This window comes from Molossus molossus, unplaced genomic scaffold (genome assembly GCF_014108415.1).
Source record: "Molossus molossus isolate mMolMol1 unplaced genomic scaffold, mMolMol1.p scaffold_m16_p_20, whole genome shotgun sequence".
Lineage (NCBI taxonomy): Eukaryota > Metazoa > Chordata > Mammalia > Chiroptera > Molossidae > Molossus > Molossus molossus.
This window is the reverse complement of record NW_023425356.1, coordinates 44,747,976-44,772,776: the sequence shown is the minus strand read 5'-3', so window position 1 is coordinate 44,772,776 and position 24,801 is coordinate 44,747,976. Positions and strand designations below refer to the sequence as shown.

General features: G+C 36.5%; 1 protein-coding gene and 1 pseudogene across 2 annotated transcripts in view; one reads left to right on the top strand and one right to left on the bottom strand.

Moving 5' to 3' along the window:
- The window catches only part of TOR1AIP1 (torsin 1A interacting protein 1), a 38,710-nt gene extending 15,071 nt beyond the window's left edge, over positions 1–23,639 (top strand). The window contains exons 5-11 of one of the 2 annotated variants that reach the window (XM_036272714.1): positions 4,409–4,450; positions 5,272–5,355; positions 7,800–7,853; positions 12,680–12,721; positions 13,943–14,011; positions 18,072–18,125; positions 21,333–23,633. In XM_036272714.1, coding sequence (XP_036128607.1) covers positions 4,409–4,450; positions 5,272–5,355; positions 7,800–7,853; positions 12,680–12,721; positions 13,943–14,011; positions 18,072–18,125; positions 21,333–22,120 — 1,133 coding nt within the window. In that variant the 3' untranslated portion in view covers positions 22,121–23,633. Of the gene's footprint in view, positions 1–4,408; positions 4,451–5,271; positions 5,356–7,799; positions 7,854–12,679; positions 12,722–13,942; positions 14,012–18,071; positions 18,126–21,332 lie in introns of both variants that reach the window. The other variant, XM_036272715.1, reaches the window with a different exon arrangement.
- Positions 9,607–10,009, bottom strand: LOC118637333 (annotated as a pseudogene).
- Positions 23,640–24,801: the final 1,162 nt, after the last annotated feature.

Here is a 24,801-nt window from a genome sequence, read left to right as displayed (position 1 = left end):
TTTGTTTTTGTTACAAATATTTCTCATTTTTCCCCCATTGACATCCACCTCCCCCGCCCCATCCTCAGCTTTGTTGTCTATGTTCATTGGTCATGCAAGTATTATTTTTTTTAAGTTATGGTATGAGAAATATTAACAAAAGTCTTAACTTAAAAGCTTTTATTTTGTGATCCTAAAATCTAGTCATTAAAACAAACATTTATTTTTAATCACGTCCTATATGCCATAACCAGAAACACCAAATCCCAAGAAAGTACAAAAAAATTATTTAAAAAGTAATTAATGTAATCTATCACATCAACAAACTAAAGAAAAATTATGTAGTCATATCAGTAGATGCAGGAAAAGCATTTGAGAGACTCCCAACACCCATTCATTATAAGAACTCAATAAACTAGGCATAGAGGGGAACTTGATTAAAACTGTCTACAAAACAACAAAGAAAAACTTACAGCTAACATACTTACTTATAAGAAACTGAAAGCTTTTGTGACATTGGGTACAAGGCAAGGATGCCCTCACTCACCACTCCTTTTCAGCATTGTGCTGGAAGTTCTAGATAATGCAGTGAGATATGAAAAGGAAATAAAAGGTATATAGATTGGGAAGGAAGAAATAAAACTGTCTTTGTTCACAGATGACACCATCTGTGTAGAAAATCCAAAAGCATGGACAGAAACTGCTGAAACTAATAGACAATTACAGTAAGCTTGTAGGATGCAAGGTTCATACAGGGTGGGACAAAAGTAGGTTTAAAGTTCATTTGGAAAATAATAATATAGTAAATACTGTTTTGCATACCCACAACTGTAAACCTACTTTTGCCCCACCCTGTATACAAGAGTTGATGGCTTTTTCTAGATGCCAACAATGAATAACACATTTAAAGTTACAAACAATACAATTACCATCTGCACCCCCCCAAATGAAGTACATATCTAATAAAATGTGTATAAGATTTGAGAAAAACTATAAAACCAATTAATGAAATCAAAGAATAACTATTAAATACATGGAGGAGATACTCCATTTGTCAAGATGTCATTTCTTCCCAAGTGAATCTATAGACTCAATGCATTTCTAGTCAAAATCTCGGCAAGTTATTTTGTGGATATCGACAATCTCATTCTAAAGTTTATATGGAGAAACAGACCTAAAACAGTCAACATAATGTTGAATGTGAAGAACACAGTAGGAGGATAGTACTCAACCTCAAGACTTAACTATAAAGCTAGAGTTATCAAGATAGTGTCATTGGCCAAAGAATAGACAAATAGATCAATGGAACAGAAAAAGGAGCCCATGAAGAGACCCACAAATAGCTGATTTTTGACCAAGGAGCAAAGGCAATACGATAGAGCAAAGAGTCCTTTCAACAAATAGTACTGGGCCAATGGGACATCCACGTGCCAAAAAATAAATCTAGACACAAACCTTATACCCTTAACAAAAATTAACTCAAAACTGATCACATACCTAAATATAAACACAAAACTAAAACTATTAGAAGATAACAGGAAGAAACCTCGATTACCTTGGGTATAATGATGACTTCTTTTTTAAAAATTGTTTATTCTTCATAGTAAATCACTGTTATAATTGACAATAGGGAGAAATGAAAATACTTGAACCTTTTTGAAAATACAGAGACATTCTTGATTAACAGAATTTGTTGTAATGGTATTTCATCTATAGTATCTCATACCTTAGACAAATAACCATTAAAACAAAGAAGTCAATGACAGAGTAGTCATACAGCCAGATTACAGATCTCAGGAAACAGACATTCAGAAAAGATTTAAGGCTACCCAGGAATAGCCTCTTATAAAATCCAACAAACCTTACCATTTAATTTGACTTAAAAAGGGCCAAATATTAGTTTATGTGGAGCAAAGAATAAAATCTTCCACTACTGTCACTTTTTTCTTAGTTTTTCAATTAAATAATTAGCTGTGATTAGCCAAAAGGAGTCCATTCTATAAACCAATCTTGAAGAGAAGCCACACTGGTCTACTGGTGCCATAACATGAAGGTGCAAGTGGGAAATGGAACAGAATGGTGGCACATGGAAATCCGTTCTCACATTTTTGAAGTCAGTGAAAATTTTTCTTCTTCAAGAATGGTTTTTTCATCAGCAACCATATTCTCAATGAGTCCTCTTTGCTCTTTCTTTAGAACTGTACTGTTTCCAATATGCTTCTTTGACGCCACCAGATAGTGATGAGGTGCTGCTGCTTTGATATTTTTGAAGCAAACTAGGTCTTCTAGGTTGCAGGTTCCATCCTGGTCAGGGTGGGTGTGGGAAGCAACCAGTCAGTGTATCTTTCACAGCCATGTCTCTCTCCCTCCTTTCTTCTCTCTGGTTAACTCCTATTTATTTCTTCATGTCTTACTTCCTCTGGACAGAAATTCCCTGACCCTTTAAATCTGAGTGAGGTGCTCCTCCCACAGGCTTGCAAAATACTGCTGCTAGTTAAATCCGATGACTTTTTCTTTCAAAGGCACAAGCCATGAAAGAAATAATTGAAAAGTTGAACTTTGTTAAAAACTATTCTATAAATGACATGTGATAAAGGACTGTTTATCCAAAGTATACAAAGAACTCTTAAAACTCAACAATAGGCTCTGGCCGGTTTGGCTCAGTGGTTGGAGAGTTGGCCTGTGGTCCAGAGAGACCCGGGTTCGGTTCCCGCTAAGGGCTCATACCTCGGTTGCAGTTTGTCCCCGGCCCTGGTTGATCGTGCGGGTGGCAGCCGCTCGATGTGTCCCTTTCACATCGATGTTTCTCTCTCTCTCTCTTCCTCTCTCTCCCTCCCGCTCTATCTGAACAAAAAATGGAAAAATGTCCTCGGTTGAGGATTAAAAAACAAACAAACTCAACAATAGGAAAACAATTTGATTTTAAAATGGGCCTAAAATCTTAATAGACACCTCACCAAAGATATACAGATGGCAAAAATCCATGTGAAAAGATACTTCACATCATATGTAAGCAGGAAAATGCAATTTCAAAACAATGAGATACCACTACACACAAGCTAAAATGCAGAACACTGACAGTACCAATTGCTGGTGAGAATGTGGAACGACAGACTCTTATTCATTGCTGGTGGGAATGCAAAATGGTATTAACCACTCAGTAGGTGTTTTTACAATTTCTTATAAAACTAAACATACTCTTACCATATGTTCCAGCAATCACATTCCTTGATATTTACCCAGAATAGTTGAAAATATGTCCCCACAAAAATCTGCACACAGATATTTATAGCGGCATAATTCATGTTTACCAAGATTTGGAAGCAGTCAAGATGTCCATCAGGTGAATGGATAAACAAATTGCTACATCCAGACAATGGAATATTATTCCATGCTGAAAAGAAATGAGCTATTAGGCCATGAGAGGGCATGGAGGAATCTTAAATGCATGTTACTAAGTGAAAGTAGCCAATTTGAAAAGGATACACACTGTGTGATTCCAACCACATGATATTCCAGGAAAGGCAAAATAATTGAGATAGTAAAAAGAACAGTGGATACCAAGGGTTTTGGGGTGTAGGGAAGGGACGAAGAGGTGAAGCACAAGATTTTTAGGGCAGAGAAAATACTGTTTGGTACCATAGTAATGGATGCCTGTCATTACATATTTGTCTAAATGCATAGAATGTATACCACCAAGAGTGAACCCTTGTAAATTAAGGTCTTGGGGTGATTGTGATTTGTTAATAGTAGGTTCATCAGTTGTAACAAATGTACAATTCTGGTAGGGATGTTGATAATGGGGAGACTATGCAAGTGTGGGAGCAAATTTCCACTCAATTTTGCCATGAACCTTAAACTGCTCTAAAAAAAATCATCTTAATTCTTTAAAACATTCTTGAGTGTTTACAGTGTGTTTTTATGAACAAGACTGATGGAATGGTAAAAGGATAGTAGACTGGAAATCAGAAGAGCCAGAGTTCGGTCTTTTTTTTTTTTTTTTTTTTTTTAATCACTTTTTAGTCCTTAGTCAAGTCACTTAATATCATTGAGCCTTAGCCTAAAAAGTGTATTCCCATATGACTTTATGAGAATGAGACAACATACATAAAGGGCGGTGCTTGTTTTTGTTTTGTTTTTTAAACTACTGCCTATAGGGACTTGAATATTTATCAACATCGAATTTAATGTCTGCAGAATCAGGTTACATTCTCGAGTACAATTAGACCCGTGGTTGAAAGAACTTACTGATTTTCATTTGTATCAGACTTATTTCTGAACTAGCAAAGAGGGAAACAATATATTCTTTTTTGATTTAACAAAAAAAATAGTTTAGTGTGTCTTTATGTTCACTTTTCTTAATCTAGACGCTTTTATTTATTCCCGAGCTTTAGCTTTTGATGTTATATACATGTGCTTTCTCTTCTAGAAGCCAACAGTGTCCAACAGAAGGTCATTTTCTCTGAAGAAGGTATTTTCTTTTAAAATGTCATGCAGTCTATTCTTAATCTTTTGTGGTGGTGGTGGTGGTGGTGGTGGTGGTGTTAATATTATTAGCAATTTTGATGGATATTTCAGCATGAGAGCAGAAGAGAGTGTCTTTTTCTCCGGGGGGGGGGGGGGGGATGCTTATCTGAACTGTCAAATGAACAGGTAAAATAGTATATAGAATGAGTGTTGATAGCCTTTATGTGCATTTTAAGCATCTTTTATATGAGTTAATAATTTTAAGCAAAGCTAGCATTTTCAGTTTCTGACATGTGCTGGCCTTTGATTCTGTTATTAAAACAGTTTTCAAATGATCATAACTGGTCTATATTTGAATAGTACAGTACAATTTAGTTCATTTTTAAGCCCACCATAATCTGAAATTAGTCACCTGCATTCTGAAATGTTTGTGTATGGGCATGTATATACCGTTTGCAAACATGCAAATACAGACATGCATGTGTGCATATACTAATTTTGTCTAAATTTACACACTAATGAGGTAAACTATATAAGGTAAAATTTTTCTACTATTTAATACTTTTTTTTTTTTTAACTTAAAGCCTCAGAATATAATCTTACAGATATTCTATTTGTTTGGAATATGCCTCAGAGAACATAAAATAAACAAGCTCAATTTTAGCTTATTTAAAATGTAACTCAGAATAGCAAACATAATAAAGAGCAATTGTATATCTGATAATTAAAAAGATTTCACTTTAATGTTGAATGCTTGTTTCTGTTTTATAACCCAGATCTTTAGAGCAGTAAAGCTATACTAGTGTATCGTTTATTCCTTCTTAGGGGACACTGAAGATGATCAGGACAGCTCTGACAGTGCTGTGTCTACTGTTAAGGTCAGATCCGGGGACTCTGTTAGCTCTGGAGGTAATACTGCTTTACACACATATGATGCTAATCTTAGGAGATGCATTTTTAGTTAAAATATAAAGGTAGTCTGGGAATCTGCTATTTAAAAAAATACATTAAATTATTTTATTAAAACTTTTAAAGTTGTACACTTTTTTTTCCAGTTTTTATTTTTGTTACAGATGTTTCTCCTTTACACTTCTTTAAATTTCTTACAATTACTGATTCCATGTATACATCTGATTAGAAATATAATGTCATATATAAACAATTAAATCACTTTTTAGCCTGATTTGGTATTTATGGAATACAATATTTTTGTGCTCACAAGAAGAGTTATTTGTAGTTTAAAAAATTTTTTTGATAGGGAAACTGATCATACTGCATTAGTGCTCCCTACACTACCAGGAGTGTTAGCTTCTCGGAAGTTTTAATATACTTAGATAACAACTTTTATTTCTGGGCTGTTCAAATTCATACCAAGTTAGCAATAACAGTTTCTGATTATTCACATAAACTTGTGTTTAACTTTATTCAAGGAAAAAAATGACTGAAGAGAGGAAAAAAAAAAAAATTGTGGTTTAAGAGAGGGTACTGATCAAATATGTAACCTCTATAAATAATGAGTAATTTTATACTTTAGTCTCATGGAAGACTGTTTCCACTTTCCCCTTATCACCTTTTGAGAAGTTCTGTCATTTCTAAGTTTTATTTAATCATTCCACTTTTAAAATAAGCTCATAAGCTGGTCTGTGGGCATTTGGTATTTTATAGATTTCCCATCCTTCCTCATTTTTCATTCTTTCTTGATACAGAAATCCCAAAGGAGATATGCAACACTCTAGCATAGTGGTTAAGAACATGGGCTCTGGAGCCAGAATCCCTGAGTTTCACTCCTTCACCACTAGGTTTGTGCCCTCGGGCAATTGCTTAACTTCTGGGTTGTTGTGAGGTTAAATTAATTCATATTGTGCAAAGCACTTAGAAAGTACCTGGCACATAGGAAACACTTAAATTAAGTGCTGCTACTAGTTTTCATATGTATACTTAAAGCTCTAAAAATTAGAGACCAAGCATTCATATAGCCAATAGTTTAATGCTATTGCTACAAGGATATATAGCTCTTTGAAACTATGTGAACCCCAGGCTATATGATCTCTTTAGAATTCTAATATATTCTTATTGAAGCACACATGCCCACGTGCAAAGAAAACTAGCTGAGGAACAAAGACATGAAGCATGTTAAGAAGAATACTGGTCTTCCTAGATTATCTTTGGGGCCAGTTATTACCAAAGAGTTACAAGAAGATCCTTTGGATGTAGGAAGAAAACATTAGAATTTCATGCATATATTTTTCTATTTCAACACATTAGTTAATATATTATTTCAATAATGCATATATATAATGTCAGAAAAAAATAGGTTTTGAAAATTAATGCTTCGATTTTTTTTTTAAGATTTCACATACATGGTTTTTGTTTGCTTGTTTTTTTGTTGTTGTTAATCCTCACTAGAGGATATTTTTCCATTGATTTTTAGATAGAGTAGAAGGGAGGGAGAGAGAGAGAGAGAGAGACATCAATGGGAGAGGGATATATCGATTGGTTGCCTCCTGCACGACCCCACCAGGGCTGGGGATCGAACTTTCAACCCAGGTATGTGCTCTTGACTGGGAATTGAACCCGTGGACCCTTTGGTCCGTAGGCCGACGTTCTAGCTGCCAAGCTAAACCAGCCAGGGCCAGAACTTTTTAAATAAGAATACACTATCAAAAATATTTACACCTGGCTGGTGTGGCTCAGTGGATTGAACATTGTCCCATGCACCAAGAGGTCACTGGTTCAATTCCTGGTTGGGGCAAATGCTCGAGTTGTGGGCTCAGTCCCCAATGGGGGCATGCAGGAGGCAGCCAATCAATGTTTCTCTCTCTCTCTTCCTCTCCCTTTCTCTCTAAAAATAGAAATTAATAAAAACATATTTTAAAAAATACATTTAGCCACCATACCTGAATGTGTCAAATGCTTCTATTGCCAAAATAGCAATCTGATGGCTTTTATACAGATTTACTTATAAATTTCATTTATATATGAAAATGTTTTTAAGAAGAGTCTGTTAAAATAATGTATTGATGCTTGCAAGAGAAATTTAAGGCAAAAATTGATCTTAATGATTTCAAAAAGAACCATTATTATAAACTTTCAAAATTTCCCCTTATGCCATGTTCTTTCTATATCTATATATATGTTTTTCCTTTACAAAGTGGTTAGAGGAAAGACAGATGATTAGTTTTTTAGATACAACTTGACTGTTTAGAAACTTTTAAAATTATGCACCCAAAGGTTTAATTCCCTGGGGTTTGAGTGTTTTTGCTCTTTTGATTGCTCCCTTTTCTCTTGTAAAATTTGCGTTTAATAAGTTAACTATGCTCTATATTTTACTATATTCCTTTTTTCTCTTTTAGATCAAACCAGTGGATCAGGTCAACATCCAGAATCATTTGGGCAGTCATCACAAAGTACGTAAAGCCATGTTTTACCTTCTTAAAAGTCTACCTGTGGGCTTGGTCAATGCTGCTCTCATTTTTAAAGATGTTCTCTTTCAAGTTTAATGCAAAATGTTGAAAAGGGGTATGGTGAATGCTTTAAAAACCTCATCCTACATCTTGAATTTGCTTCTTGAGTTAACCATCTCTCTGTTCAACCTTGTATTTGAATTAAAAAACACAAAACTGCTTTCAGTGATATGTTGAATATTCTTGCTTGCTATATAAATTTGTTGATTGTTTTTAATTAAGTAATGTAGTAATTTAAACCTACTTTTATAAATATATTCTAATAAGGATATAAAATTTTTTTTTTTAATCTTCACCTGAGGACATTTTTGCATTTATCTTCAGATAGAGTGGGAGGGAGTGAGGGGGTAAGAGAGAGAGAGAAACATCGATGTAAGGGAGATACGTTGAGTGGTTGCCACCCACACAACCCCAACTGGGGCAGGACAAACCGCAACCAAGATACATGCCCTTAGAGGGAACCAAACCCGGGACTACCTGGTCCACCAGCTGACGCTCTAACTGCTGAGCCAAACCGGCCAGGGTAGGATATAAAATTTTATTTCCAGAGGTTTGGATGATGAATAAGTAATAAATGAGGTATAGTAAAAAGTTAATGTAAGCTAGGTAGTGGGCATATAAACATTTTATAGCCTTGCGTATAACTTTGAAATTTTTCATAATAAAGTGTTGAGAAAATATAACACAAGAAAAGATTGAAAGGCAGTAATGTGCTAAAAGCTAACAACAATGATTTGTTTAGGATAGTAGGCTTATCAGCGACATTTTTCTTTTACCTTTTTCCTGTATTTTGCAGATTATATACAATGAAGCCCCAGAATTTGAGTTATTAATAGATCAAAAATATCTTTGTATATAAAATCTTCAAGGACATTTTTCTTTCTTCCATATTGCCTTTTTTAAAAATATGAAACTATTTTTAAAGAAGAAGTCTTTGGAAATCTGTTTGGTTTTCTTTTGATTGCTTATCTAATTTTAATAACAATATAAAATTTCTACACTTGATATAATAATAGTTATGCGAAATACATAAATAATATTGTGTCCTTTTAAAAATATAAAATAAATAAGCAAGATGTGAAAATAGGCAGGTTTCCATTAAATGACAAATTTTTTAAAAAGAAAGTTTTGCTTTTCATATCATTTGAAAGGAAATTGTCATTTGAACAATATTCAAGTTTATTAAACAAAATTTTTAAAGGTATGTTCAGCCAGTGTGGCTCAGTGGTTGAGTATCGGCCCATGCGCTAAGAGGTCGCTGGTTCGATTCCCAGTCAGGACACATGCCCAGGTTGTGGGCCTGATCCCCATTGGGGGGCGTGCAGGAGGCAGCCAATCGATGTTCTCTCTCATCGATGTTTCTATCTCTTCCTCTCACTTCCTCTCTCTCTAAAATCAATAAAGAAAATTTAAAAAAATAAAATAAAAGTATTATATACAATGTTTGCCCAGCCACTGTGGCTCAATGGTTGAGCATCGACCCATGCATCAGGAGGTCGCTGATTTGATTCCTGGTCAGGGCACATGCACAGGTTGTGGGCCCAATCCCCAGTGGGGGCTGTGCAGGGGGCAGCCAATCGATGTTCTCTCTCATCAGTGTTTCTCTCTCTCTCTCTCCTTCCCTCCCTCCTTTTCCCTTCCTCTCTCTCTCTAAAATCAATAAAGAAAACATATATATTAAAGTATTATACAGTGTTTAACTTTCATCAGCTTCAAGTTTTATGTTGCTCCCAAATTTTGCATATAAACTGAACTTTCAAATCTGCTAACACCCATTGAATTGATTCCCCTGTGGATTCTAAGGTGTCAGATGCTTGCGAATTTTTCTTTGCTTCTTCTAACATTTCTTGTGTTTCTTCTTGTGAATGGCTAATGAGAACATCACCAGCTTGATAAGATATCTTTAAGAAGTCATCATCTGCAAACATGACGCCCTCACAGGCATCTTCTAAATTTTGGAATTTTTTTCTTTTTTACATCTATTTCTTCCTTCAGCTCTGTGATTCTACTTGTATTCGTGCAAATTTGTTTTTCTTTTGTTGATCTTCAAAAGTGACATTGACGTCTTCTGCAGCTGCCTTCATGGTGGCTGCTGCCATCTCGGGACTGTGGAAATCTGTTTTATAAGCTCTGTGTTCATGGACTTCCACTTTATATATGTATACTTTTTTGTTGTCATAATCATCGTTAATCCTCACCCGAGGATATTTTTCCATAGAGTTTTAGAGAGAGTGGGAGGGAGGGAGAGTGAGAGAGAAACATCTGTGTGAGAGAGATACATCGATCAATTGCCTCCCACACATCCTGGACTGGACTCCGTGATCACACCTGTAACCCCTAGGTCTTGGGCCATCGCTCTAACTGCTGAGCCAAATTGGCCAGGGCTATTTTGTTTTGTTTTTTTTAACTTGTCAGTAGGTTCTAGGTTTGTGACTTAAAAACTGAGAGGTAATAAAATAAGCTGCTGAAACAAAAATAAGTCATTTATGGAAAAGATCTTCTGAATTATATAATATTTTTGCCCTTTGTTATTCTAAATCTTTGATTTTGGAAGCTCTTAAATCTAGCTTTCTATTTAAATTATATCATAGTCACACATTGGACTACTATATAGCTATGAAAAATGAGTTAATTCTTAATACTAATGAGTATAGGTATCAAAATACATTTCCTTGGGCCCTGGCTGGTTTGGCTCAGCAGTTAGAGCGTCAGCCTGCAGTCCAGAGAGACCCGGGTTTGGTTCCCGCGGAGGGCGCATACCTCAGTTGCAGTTTGTCCCCAGCCCTGGTTGGTCGTGAGGGTGGCGGCCACTCGATGTGTCCCTTTCACATTGATGTTTCTCTCTCTCTCTCTCCCTCCCTCCCTCTCTCTCCCTCCCACTCTACCTGAACAAAAAATGGAAAGTTGTCCTTGGGTGAGGATAAAAATATGTATATATACATATATTTCCTTGGTCCTGGCAGGTTTGTCTCAGTGGTTAGAGCATTGGCCCACAGACCAAAGAGTCATGAGTTCAATGCCAGTCAAGGGCACGTACCTCAGTTGCAGTTTGATCCCGGCCTTGGTTTTGGGGTCATGCCAGAGGCAACCAGTCGAGGTCTCGTCTCTCTCACATCAGTATTTCTCTCCCTCCCTGTCTGGGAATAAATGGAAAAATATCCTTGGGTGAGGATTTTAAAAAAAGGTATATTTTTTTGAATCTAAGATACCATTGATTTTATGCATCACTGAGAAAGAAAAACCATGCAGTTAAACTATGACATACCATTGATTATAAGATGCTGCACTAAATCTGAGGTGTTTTTTTAAAAACTACTTTTTAAGAATTGAAGGGAAATATAAAAAAATCATGTCTACTTTTCTTTCTTTTTTAATCCTACCTGGGGATATTTTTTCACTGATTTTCAGACAGAGTTGGAGGAAGGAAGAGAGAAACATCAAGTGAGAAAGACACACATATGTGCCCTTGACCGGAATCAAACCTGCGACTCTTTGGTCCACAGGCCGATGCTCTAACTGCTGGCCAGGGCTATGTGTCTACTTTTTTTTTTTATCCTCACTCGAGGACATTTTTGCATATCTTCAGATAGAGCAGGAGGGAGAGAAGGAGGGAGAGAGAGAGAAACATCGACCGGCTGCCACCCACAGAACCCCAACTGGGGCTGGGGACAGAGTGCAACTGAGGTACGCTCTAATTGCTGAGCCACACTGGCCAGGGCTATATGTCTACTTTTTGAAAAAAAAATGTTTTGTTGCCTGGCTGGTGTGGCTCAGTGGATTGAGCATCATTCTATGTGGGCTAAAAGGTCCTGGGTCAATTCCAGTCAGGGCATATGCCCAGGTTGCGGGCTCAATCCCCAGTAGGTGGCGTGCAGGAGGCAGCCAATCAATGTATCTCTCTCACATAGATGTTTCTCTCTCCCTTTCTCTCCAAAAACACTAATGAAACCATATTATTTTTTTTAAGTATTTTATTAGTATAGACTGAAGACAAATCTGGAGGAATATACATTATCTTATTCACCACGATTTTCTACATGTAATGTTTTTTACATAGCAGGAACTTAAATAAATATTTATGAATTTTTAAGTTATGCCTTTCTAAACTGGTGCGTTTCCTTTATGGCTAGCATATATTGCATTTGTTTTCAGAAAAAAAATTAAGTTAGAAATAAATTTACATCTATACTTGTATCAGTGGGTAGAAGTAACTCATTTCTGCAGGACAGATTTGGAGATTTTCCTTGCTAGAAGTGTGATATCATTTTCTAGTTCAATGTATCATTTTCCAGTTGTCCTTAAATACCACCCCAAAAACACGTGGTAATATCTTTTATTTCATAACTACTCTGCGATGTCCACACATTTGCTTATATAATACATAACCTTATATGTGGACTGCCAGGGTTTATATCTCAGCCCGACTACTTTGAGATATACAGTTGGAAAAGTTATTAATTAGGAATAATAATAGTATTTACCACATAAAGTGTGAGAATTAAGTAAAATTACACTAACTGGTGAACTTTCAGTAGAGTTTATCATTATTTTGATGGTATTGATCCTAAAGCTGACTACTAATTATCCAATTTCTGAACATTATGAAGTTTAGAAAGGGGAAAACAATTACATATTGAATATGTTTGGGGCTGATGAAAGAAAGGTTTTGTTTTTGTTTCTTTGATTTATAGTAAACAACCAAAACATGGAATATCTTTATTGTTTTTTCCCCAAGTATTCTATAATCTTTTCTCTGTTTTTTGTTTTAGGTCGAGACTTTATAGGTCTTGATAAGCAACATACAGTGCTAAGTAAGTGGTTGGTGGTTCTTAATTAGTCAACCAATTATAACCTGTCTTATTACTTACTATGCCAACAAAAAGTACTAATAGGATTTTAAGTCATTTTATCTTCTTTGCTTTTTTTTTTTTTTTTTTTTATCCTCACCCGAGGACATTTTTCCATTCTTTGCTCAGATAGAGTGGGAGGGAGAGAGAGGAACGGAGAGAGAGAGAGAAACATCGATGTGAAAGGAACACATCGAGTGGCTGCCACCCGCACGACCGACCAGAGCCGGGAACAAACTGCAACCGAGGTACGCGCCCCTAGCGGGAACCGAACCCGGGTCTCTCAGGACCGCAGGCTGACGCTCTAACCGCTGAGCAAAACCGGCCAGGGCTTCTTTGCTTTTTTTTTTTGCCAATTTACTGGACAAGTCTACTTATCTAGGGTTTTCTTTTCTTTTTTTAAAAAATGTATTTTGTTGTTGAGTACTACAGATGTCCCCTGTTTGCCCCTCTTTGCCCCCCTCCACTCATCTCTCACCCCACTCCCAGCCTTCACCTGTCTATTGTCTGTGTCCATGGGCTATGCATATATGCATATAAATTCTTTGATTAATCTCTTCCCGCCCTACTTCCCACCTTCCCTCTGAGATCTGTCAGTCTGTTCCATGCTTCCATGTTTGTGGTCCCTTTTTTGTTTTTTATCCTCACCTGAGAACATTTTTGCATTTATCTTCAGATAGAGCGGGAGGGAGAAAGGGAGGAAGAGAGAGAGACACATCAACTGGTCGCCACCCACACAACCCCAACCAGGGATGGGGACAAACTGCAACCGAGGTACGTGTCCTTAGCGGGAACCAAACCTGGGCCTCTCTGGTCTGCGGGCCAACGCTCCAACCGCTGAGCCAAACCAGCCAGGGCTGTGGTCCTGTTTTGTTCATCAGTTTATTTTGTTTTGTTTTTTTTAATTCACGACACATTGGTATTATATGTGGTAGTCACTGTGTGATGTAGAAATGTGTTCGGAACAGTTTTATTGAAAGTAATTTATTTGCCAGAATAGATGGTTAACTTTTTCTTCTTAGTTAACATTGAAATCAAGTTCAAGTGTTAGTGAACTCAGTCATTTTCACAGACCAGAGCAAAGGACTTGTACAAAGTTTTGTTTATTAGATGATTATACAGGGATGGGCAAAGTGTATGAACTGATATTTTGGTATAATATTTTGATATATTTATTTGCTACAGTTTCAGAATATCAAAAAACCCCTCGGGAACGGGTTGAACAAGCCACGAAATTAAGGATGAGGATGCCAAGTAAGTTGATAAATCTTTACATATTATTGAAGTAATTTTATTTGCTGTTTTTCTTAATTATTTAACATACAAAATATTTAGTTCTTCAGATAAGCATTTAGGTTGTTTGTGATTCCCATCTACTTAAGCTGGCAGGAGATGGACTAGGTGTGACGTGTAGGTAGTGGTGTGAGCACACCAGTGGGTGATGGGTCTGGACTTGACGAGTTGTCGGTTCTGCGCACCAGAAGTACCTGGCATGCTGATGAGATTCTGCTCTACAGTGCCTGGTTTACTTTTCAGAGACTTTGTTTACATCTGTATGAGTAAACTTGGAACAGCTTTGGGTACCCATTATTAAGTAATAAAGGCTGAAATCCACAAATTGTACTTTCATGTTTAGGATGGGTTAGACGTCATAGAATTTAGGAAATAACCATAAACAGATGTGATGAAGCAATCGTACTTTGAATTCAGTGTCCATCATAATTTCTGTAGCAGTGTGTTTATATTAAACCTTGACTGTATAAGGTAAAAATCCATGCCTTAAGTGATCCTTAACCTCTCTCCCTTCTTTACTCATCTAACTACAGTAGGTCTCAAGGTCATCAGGCAACCCCTTACTTTTATTTAGATAATATAGAAATCCCCATCACATGTCTGTTGCTCATAAAATGACTATAATTGGACAAGTTAAGCTCTGTGGCTATGTTTTCCATCAATAAAGCAGTAATGGTCACAATTCATTTTTCCCAGCAATGAGGTTTTACCCTACAAATAAATGAATTCTTCAGCTGAGTTAGCTTTTTGCCCTTGCTTGTTATTGGCTGTCATTTTTTATTGCTGTGTGTACCTGCTATTAGAAGACCATTTCATTGTCCTGTCTTACTAGAGCTAGGAAACCAAATGTTAATTATTCAGCTTATTAGGGTTGTGTGTGTGTGTGTGTGTTATCCATTCATCTGTCAATGGACATTTAGGTTGCTCCCATGTCTTGGCTATTGTGGTGAATATTACTGCGGTGAACATGGGTGTGCAGATAATCTCTTCAAGATCCGTATTTCCTGTACCCCAAAGTGGGATTGTTAGACTATGTGAAGTTCCATTTTAAATTTTTTGAGGAGCCTCCATACTGGTTTTCATAATGGCTGCACCAGTTCATATTCCCACCAACATTGTACAGGGGTTTTCTTTTTTCCAGATCCACTTCACATACCTTAGTCTTGTTTTCTAAATATTGGTCATCCTAACAGGTGTAAAGCGATTTTGGTCATATATCTCACTGTGCTTTTTAGTTTGATGTAATCTCATGTTCTGTTTCTGCTTTTGTTACCATATCCAAGAAATCATTGCCAAGGCTAGTATCAAGCTACTTGTCTGTGTTTCTAGTTTTGAGTTTATTTTTGTGTATAGTATATGTGTGATAAGGGCCCAGTTTCATTCTTTTGCATGTGGATATCCAGTTTTCCAAACAACATTTTCTGGCACACTTGTCTAAGATCAGTTGGCCGTGTCTGCATGAGCTTATTTCTAGACTCTGTTCTCTCCCATTGGTCCAGATGTCTGTTTTTATGCTAGGATTGTGCTGTTTTGATTATTTTAGCTTTGTCATATATTATGAAATCAGGAAATGTGATGCTTCCAGCTTTGTTGTTTTTACTCAAAATTGCTTTGGCTATTTGGAGTTTTTGTGGTACTGTACCTATGAGTTTTACAATTGTTTATTTCTGTTAAAAAAAAAAATGCCATTGGAATTTTTATAGGGATTGCACTGAATCTGTAGATTACTTTGGATAGTATGGACATTTTAAGAATATTAATTCTTCATTTTATGAATATGGAATGTCTTTCTATTCATTTTGTCTGCTTTAAATTCCTTTAATCAGTGTTTTTTGTGGTTTTTTTGGGTTTTTTAATCCTTACCCGAGGACATTTTTTTCATTTTTTGTTCAGACAGAGCAGGAGGGAGAGAGAGAGAGAAACATCAATGTGAAAGGGACACATCTAGTGGCTGCCACCCACCCACACGACCCAACCAGGGCCGGGGACAAACTACAACTGAGGTACATGCCCTTAGCAGGAACCGAACCCAGGTCTCTCTGGCTTTGATCAGTGTTTTGTACATTTCAGCATACAAGTCTTTCATTTCCTTTGCTAAATTTATTCCCATTTTATTCTTTCTGGTGCTATTGTAAATAGGATCGTTTTCTAAATTTTGTGTTCATTTTGTTTATTTACTTTTTATGAGTTATATAAATATGACATGTTATATAATAACTATTATGTAGCTATTCATCATTAATATGATCATAGTATAGCACTTCACAGCATTTTTATATAAGATTATCTCATTTGATCTTTGCAACTATGGAGTGAGTTATTCAAACTAAACATTATCTATTAGATATTTTTATGCATTTGTAAGTTTGGTAACCTAATTTTGAAGCTTCTAAAAGATGTAGTGTCCTGAGCTGAACTAGGGATTGTAAAACAGTGTGCCTTTAGAGCTGAGGTTGATGTCATTTTGTTTTATTGAGGGTTTTTGTCACATGACCAAAAATAAAGTGATTTGTGGATCTTGGCAGTGCTAATTTTATTCCTAGTTTAGTTCACTGTTTCTCAAAATGAAAAATGTTGATAAATGCCAGGAAGATCCACCAAAAAAATCACTTATAATAACAGTCATAATTCCAGATAAGTGATAGATGTTAGTATTGGGACTGTAGATCATATGAATGAGTAACTTAGCCTCTCTGCCTTCTGCACCCTGTCCTTCTATAACCTCTCTCTTAGTGGTTGAAATCTGTGGCGAAGACAAGAAAAATGGAGGGAAAAGGAAAATTGGGATAGTTTTTAAATTTGTTTTCTAAAGTAATAATAATTGAGATATGATGAAGTTGTGAGAAAACTGTTTTTGAAATTTATTGTTTAACCACAAACCTAAAACAAATTTACTTGTCTATTAACAGAAATGGTGAAAAAATTTTAAATGTAATTTTCATTTATTTTTAATTTTTCAGTTACAGTTGACATTTAATATAGTATTAGTTTCAGGTGTACAGCATAGTGGTTAGATGTTAGTATAACTTACGGAGGATCTCTCATAAGTTTAGTACCTGCCTGACACCATACATAGTTATAACAATATTAGTGACTATATTCCCTATGTTGTACTTGACATCCCCGTGACTGTTTTGTAACTGCCAGTCTGTACTTCCTAATCTCTCACCTTTTTCACCCAGTCCCCCAACCAATGTAATTTTTAAAAAGTACTCATATTTGAAGTGGTCCAAAGCACCAGAATCAGATTGAGGTAGAAAATAGGGTTAAGATGGAGCTTTACATTAGGACTCCTTATCCAGATAGCCCAATAATCCATAATCCATATTTTGTCCTTTATTTTTTTTCCTCTGCAGCATCATCACCAGGCAAAATTTTCAATATATGTCAGTTTTTCAGAGAGTATTTGTTTTCTTTTATTATAGTTTTGCTTATTTACTTGGTCCTCCTAGCTTTGTCCCAGAAGTTTCATAACTGCCTTTAAATAATTTGGATCAAATACTTGAAGGCTTCATAAAAAAGTGACCGTATTAAGAATATGCTTTGGCCCTGGCCAGTTTGGCTTGGCAGTTAGAGCATCAGCCCGCAGACCAGAAAGTCCCGGGTTTGGTTCATGCTAAGGGCACGTACCTCCGTTGCAGTTTGTCCCCGGCCTTGGTTGGGATCACGTGGGTGGCGACCACTCGAGGTGTCTGTCTCGCATCGATATCTCTCTCTCTGTCTCTTCCTCCCTCTCTCCCTCCCACTCTACACTCTATCTGAAGATAAATGCAAAAATGTCCTCGGGTGAAGATAAAAAAAAAAAGAATATGCTTTGTAGTAGCCATGCCGTGAATAATTGCGAGGGAAAGAGGTCCCTGTCTTAAGGAGCTGTAACTCTAATAGACACTTCTGCTTTTTTCTTCTGTTTCTGGCTGATCTCCACCTGTTTTTCTCTTGGTGGAATTTTTATTTTCTTTCTCTGTTGGAATACTTAAGTTATGAAACATAAATTGATAGTCTTTATTACTCCTATCATTAGATGACGGCATTCAGAAATCAGTTGGAAACCAGTCTCCATCAACCTTCAGCCAACGTAAGTCTGTTCAGATTTTGTTAAACGAGTCTTTAAAACTGGTGATCCAGAATTGTTTTTTAATTGTGTTTGACAGCAAAATAATTTAATGCTATTTGAAGAATTGTATTTTAAGCACTTCAGAGGAAAACATATATATTTTACTAGCAGTGCAGTTCTTTAAAGGTAAGCTTTAAACCAGGTGAAATGACACCTGGTTTTCACCTTCACTGTATTGTCCATAAGACCAAAAGTAGAAGTTAATAACTAAAGCTACTAATCTTTTAACCAAGTAAACCTTGCTGAGTCAAAAAAACAAACAAACCACAAACAAAAACTCACATAGCATAACATAATTTACCATGAGTTTTAGAGTCCACGGGCCTGTATTTTAATTAGATTGGACCACTTACCTTCTCTATAGCTTTGGGGGCAAGTTTAGTTTTCTAAGCCTGTTTATTATCCTGAGTGAGTACTAAGAAAATAACAGTAATCCTCAGACTTTTGGTTTCAATACCACTTTCTACTAGTGAAATTAATAGTACCCCAAAAACCTTTTTTTTAAAAGTTAGGTTATACATATCTATATCTACCTGGAAATTAAACTTATTTTTATTTCTTTAAAAAATTTTTTAGCCCTGGCCGGTTTGGCTCAGCGGTTGGAGCGTCAGCCTGCAGTACAGAGAGACTCGGGTTCGGTTCCCGCTAAGGGCACGTACCTCGGTTGCAGTTTGTCCCCGGCCCTGGTTGGTCATGCGGGTGGCAGCCACTCGATGTGTCCCTTCACATCGATGTTTCTCTCTCTCTCTCCCTCCTGCTCTATCTGAACAAAAAATGGAAAAATGTCCTCGGTTGAGGATTAAAAAAAAATTTATTTTCTTTATTGATTTTAGAGAGAGAGGAAGGGAAAGAGAGAGAGATAGAAACATCAATGAGAGAGAACATCGATGGGCCGCCTCCTGCATGCCCCCCACTGGGGATTGGGCCCACAACCCGGGCATGTGCCCTAACTGGGAATTGAACCGACGACCTCTTGGTGCATGGGTCGACGCTCAACCACTGAGCCGCATCAGCTGGGCTAATTTTATTTTTAAATAATTTAGTTAGAAGAGTGATAAATTGCTTTATATTTTTTCAAATCTATTTTATGTCTGGATTAACAAAATGGAGCTGTCTTTTCTAACCTGCTTCTGAATTCAGTCTGTTACAGTATATTGTTTTGGTTGAAGTATCTGCAAAATAATCCAGCTTTATACAGATATGTAGTAGAATTTTAATAGTTTCAGATAATTGTGGATATCCTTATTTTTGATACTCTCTGAAAACTCAACAAGCGGTAGTTTCTAAATGTTATTTGAAATGTGAAATCTGAGACCATATTAACGAACTTTTGTATTCTATAAAATCCATTGGTCTTTGTTGTACTTTGAATAGAATATCATGCACTGGTCATTTGGAAAACATCGGTTCACTAAGTTACATAGTTCTTCCAAATGTTGAGACATTTGTAATACAATATAGAAAGATTACATTTGTTAATGGGTCACCACCAATCTCAAGACAAAAAGTCTTTAAGAACTGGGAGCTTTCAAACTGATAGTGGCAGATACAATATTTCCACTATCCTAATTTTCACTTGAACCTTGAATTTTATAACTGGCAACAAATATTATGAGTTGTCAGGCTCACTTTGTTCATTTTTAAGAAAATGTCTATCAGATACTCAAGTCTGAGTAACCATAGTTTGTCATTTGTTCTTTCAATTAAAAATTCCACCAAAAAAGCACTAGGTCAGCTCACATCTCAGCTCAGTTACACAAAGTTCTTTTCCTGAGATAACCGTTGTACTATGCTGTGCGTCAGAAGTGCTTTGTGTACCTGAAACCTATATAATTTTATTAACCAATGTTACCCCAGTAAATTCAGTTTAAAAAAAAAAAAGTACTTTATGAGTGCTTCCCATTTCTTCACACAAAATATTAAGATTTATACTCAAGGATTGAGTTTTAATAAGACAAATAATTTTAACTGCTTTATAAAGGACATTCTTAAGTAAAACTGACATGGCCATGAAGAATATAGACTATATTAGTATAGTTTGGGTCTCTGCCCTGTGATTCATTCTAAGGTATCATTGTTTTTCCCACCATGGTTTTTTGCACCATCAATGTAAGTGTCAACATGGGAAAAGTTAAATAATGTCTTAGTATTATGAGACCCTTGAAAGGATCTCCAGGTACCCCACTAAACACACTATGAGAATTGTTGCTCTAAAGGGTTCATGGTAAAATTATTAGCCTAAAGCAGTCAGTCAATGAATAGAAGTTGTAAAGGTATTATCATTGCCATCATACTAAGTGCATGGTATAGGAGAGAGTGCTTTATAAACTGAAAGGCACTAGATAAACATAAATTGTTGTCATGATTGCCAATAATAATTAGGGATAGGTTGCAAACTAAAATTTATCAGTGTTAACTTGCATACCACAAAAGATACGCATCAGTGCAATTAAAGGAACAGCTAGCTATAATACATGCAAGGTGTTCACTTAGAATATATTCTTTTATCTTTTTATACCTACAAACACTTTAAAAATTCCACCTTTAGCCCTTCCAGTTTGGCTTAGTTGGGTGAGCTTTTGTCTCGTGCACCAAGAGGTCACCAGTTTGATTCCCAGTCTGAGCGCATGCCTGGGTTGCAGGCTTGATCCCGGTGAGGGGCTGTGCAGGAGGCAGCCGATCAGTGTTTCCCTCTCATCAATGTTTCTATCTCTCCCTCTCTCTCTAAAAATCAATAAAAACATATTTTGAAAAAATTCCACCTTTAGAGTTTCTAAATTAAAAAGTATTTTATAAAGCATCTTTTAATATTTTTACTTCCCCAATATTAGCAGTAGTAATAAAAGTTTTGCTTTATAAATTATATTTCTGACTTGCTTATGCCATTTCATACATTTAAATTTTACTTTTTCTCTAAGATTTATTTTATCATTTTAGCGTTGAAGAGACATATGCATGCTTATACACATAACTTAAAACTGTGGATGTGAGATTTTCGTGAAAATGTATAATAAATTATTAAGAAAATAAATTATCATCTCCTGTCTTTAAATTTCTTCCTCTTTTGTCTAATATTTATAAAGATGAATATTGGTTTTATAAGTCACTTGCCCTTGATTCTATAAGAAAATTATATTTGTATTTGTCTTTTTTTTTTTCCCTGAGCAGACATGACTGGACAACCCAAAAATGCACCTTTCCTCAAGAAGTGGTGGCTAATAGTTGCTGGGCTCCTTGTTCTTGCCGTGGGGAGTTGGTGGTGGTACACTCGTGCTCCTGGGGTAGAAACCACTGCTGTGCAAGAGTTCCAGAACCAGATGAAACAGCTTAAGAATAAGTACCAAGGTCAAGACGAGAAGCTATGGAAAAGGAGCCAAACATTCCTGGAAAAACATCTCAATAGTTCCCAACCTCGGCCTCAGCCTGCTATCTTGCTGCTCACCGCTGCCCGCGATGCTGAAGAAGCACTGAAGTGTCTGAGCGAACAAATTGCCGATGCCTATTCGTCCTACCGTAGTGTCCGTGCCATCCGGATTGATGGGACAGGCCGAGCTACCCAGGACAGTGATGCTGTGAAACTAGAGGTGGACCAAGAACTGAACAATGGATTCCTCAATGGCCAGAACGCCGCGGTGGTGCACCGCTTCGAATCACTGCCTGCGGGCTCCACTCTGATCTTCTATAAGTATTGTGACCATGAAAATGCAGCCTTCAAGGATGTAGCCTTAGTCCTGACTGTCTTGTTGGAGGAGGAGACACTTGAAACCAATCTAGGCCTAAAAGAAATTGAAGAAAAAGTGAGAGATTTCCTCAAAGTCAAGTTCACCAACTCGAACACACCCACCTCCTACAAACATATGGACCCAGACAAATTGAGTGGGCTCTGGAGCCGAATTTCCCACCTGGTCCTGCCTGTCCAGCCTGAAAGTGCCCTGAAGAGGGGCATCTGCTTATAAGGGTAACAGAAGAGAAATCATGTCTCAACTTCTGAGAATTTTTCTGACTTCTAATCAGACAGAATTCAGAGCTCTTTTTGAAAGAATTGGTTTCTTTTTAAAGGAAGTTAAATTTTTATGTGAACATGGAACATCTAAATCATTTATCTAGTCTGTTACTTGTTATTTGAGAGAAGCGTTTCCCTGTTTCCATTGAGATCTGTGTTACTGGTGTCTGGGAACTATAAGTTTAAATGCAGTCCCATAGAGGATCGATTTAGATTCTGGGTTGAATCATTATTGGTATCACCAGTGGGAAGGACTAGAACATTCTGTGAAGCCTCCTGATTTTTAATGTAGAGTTTTTTATAGTTTGTTGAGTTATTAATAAGGCAGTTCCCTAAAGGCAACTGTGGGTTTTCCCATTTTGTTTTCTTTTACATCATTTAGGTGTGAGTTTCTTAGTCAGCTTCTGCATATAGGAACAAGATTAATGGAAGGCTATCTGGGTGTGTGTTGGGTTTTGGTTTTTGTTTTGTTTTTCTTCTTTGCTTTCGGAGGGTGGGGAGGAGGAGGCAAGGGAAAGGAGAATGTGTGGAATGCAGAAGGAAAGGAAGGAAAAAAATAAGTCTTAAAGGTGAAATGTTAACATAAGTCACTGAGACTTAAATTAGTCACACACAGTTATCCAAATGCCATTCTCAATTCTGTCAGGATTTGATTTGCACATGTCTTTACCTTGTAATAAATTTCTGCTCCCGAAGATTTTGAAGCATGATATCACAAGGTAAAGTATACTTGTTCTTTTGACTCTTAAGGGCAGGTAAATCCAGAGCAGTTTATTTTGGATATCCTGAAGTTTTAGATTAAGAAATATAGTTTCTGGGGAAGGAAGGGAAAAAAAGGAATATGATTTCAGGATTTGGTAAACCATTTGTTACCCAGCTTTCCTGAGCTGCGTTGAAGGATTCAATTTTCTGCGTGCCCACTTGTTGCAGTCTAAATCCTTTAGTGACACTCTTATAGCAAACATAAAGATTTACTGTGCCCATGATAAATTTTATTAAGAGTGCCTCAAGCCAAAAAGAAAGCAAACTTTGCTATGTGTGAAGAATGTTAAAGTGTACTACTGTGCATTACTGTATATATTTCACCTTCTGTAACAGCTTTCTCATCTACCAACTGCTTTCTCATTTACCAAATTCCAGAGCCACCTTGTCTTTTTAAATTATCAACAAACCTTAAAATGAAAATACTGTTTTTAGAAATCTAGAGCCATTGGCTTCACCATTTACCTTTTGAGGACCCCATCACTGGTGGTAGAGTATAGTCTAATTTCTTCCCTCTGGGACTACCAGTGTTCATACATTTATACCCCTCAGAAGTCAGATCATCTGATTTATAGAGGATTCTAAAACGAGAGTTTTTGAAAAGCTTATTTTATACCTATATATTATATGAAGAAACAAATGTTTTTATTAAATGTTTCACTGACCAAAATAATTTTGAAGTAATTAATTTTGCTTACCTTCAGAAAAATTCTAGAAGCTGATCTGTAAATGACTTTAAAAGCTATTTTAGTAATTTAAATAAATTTACTTATTTTGGTTTGTACTCTCTGTATGTGTTGTAAACTTCATGATTTATAAACTCTTTTTAATTATCCTCGAGTTTTCTTTCCACTTGAAAAATTTCAGTGACTTCTGCTAGGAGAAACAAAGGCCACTGAATTGGGTCCATTCACAAGTTCATTGGTTAGAAATATGATCACCTTGATTTTCTGTTTTATCCTGGGATTTTGAATTGTCACTAAAATGGAATTAATTTAGGTATCCCTGACTTGACAAAATAATTCATAGCAGCCTTTTTAGATATCTTTTTTCTAATCGTCTACTCCCATGAAATTGTAATACCACACATATTCTGTATATCTGTTTATGGACCATATATATTTTTGTGCTTTATACAGATGAAGAGTAAAGTTTTTTTACCCATTGGGAATGCATGCTCAAGAATATCTGTTTTAGCCCTGGCCGGTTTGGCTCAGCGGTTAGAGTGTTGGCCTGCGGTCCGGAGAGACCCGGGTTCGGTTCCCGCTAAGGGCACGTACCTTGGTTGCAGTTTGTCCCCAGTCCTGGTCGGGTCGTGTGGGTGGCAGCCACTCGATGTGTCACTCTCACGTCGATGTTTCTCTCTCTCTCTCCCTCTCACTCTATCTGAACAAAAAAATGGAAAAATGTCCTCAGGTGAGGATAAAAAAAAAAAAAAAAGAATATCTGTTTTAGATCATTGCTCCCTGAAATATTCTATTTTCTGTTTATGTTATTATAATCTTTTTGCAAGGGAAAATTTAATAAGTCATTAGCTTGAGAACAGGCACTAGCATGTCTAGAAATTAGTCACGTTGTGACAACATTGGCCCAGGGAAAACCACAGTACAGTACTGGTCATATAAATGTCTAAAAACTTAATTTGCTTCCCTTTTAATGACTTCCCTATATTTAAGGAAATTTTCTAAACCTCCAATCTTCAAGAGAAAGATCGGAAGTAAACTTGATTTTCATTCTGTGAGGAGGACTAGAACAGGGTTTGCATAGTTTGTGCTTAAACTAAAGACAAAACCTAGTTTCCCTGTGATCCTACATCTTTGGAGAGTGGCCTTTATGTTGGCAGTGTAAGGAAGCATTTCTCACTAAATGCAT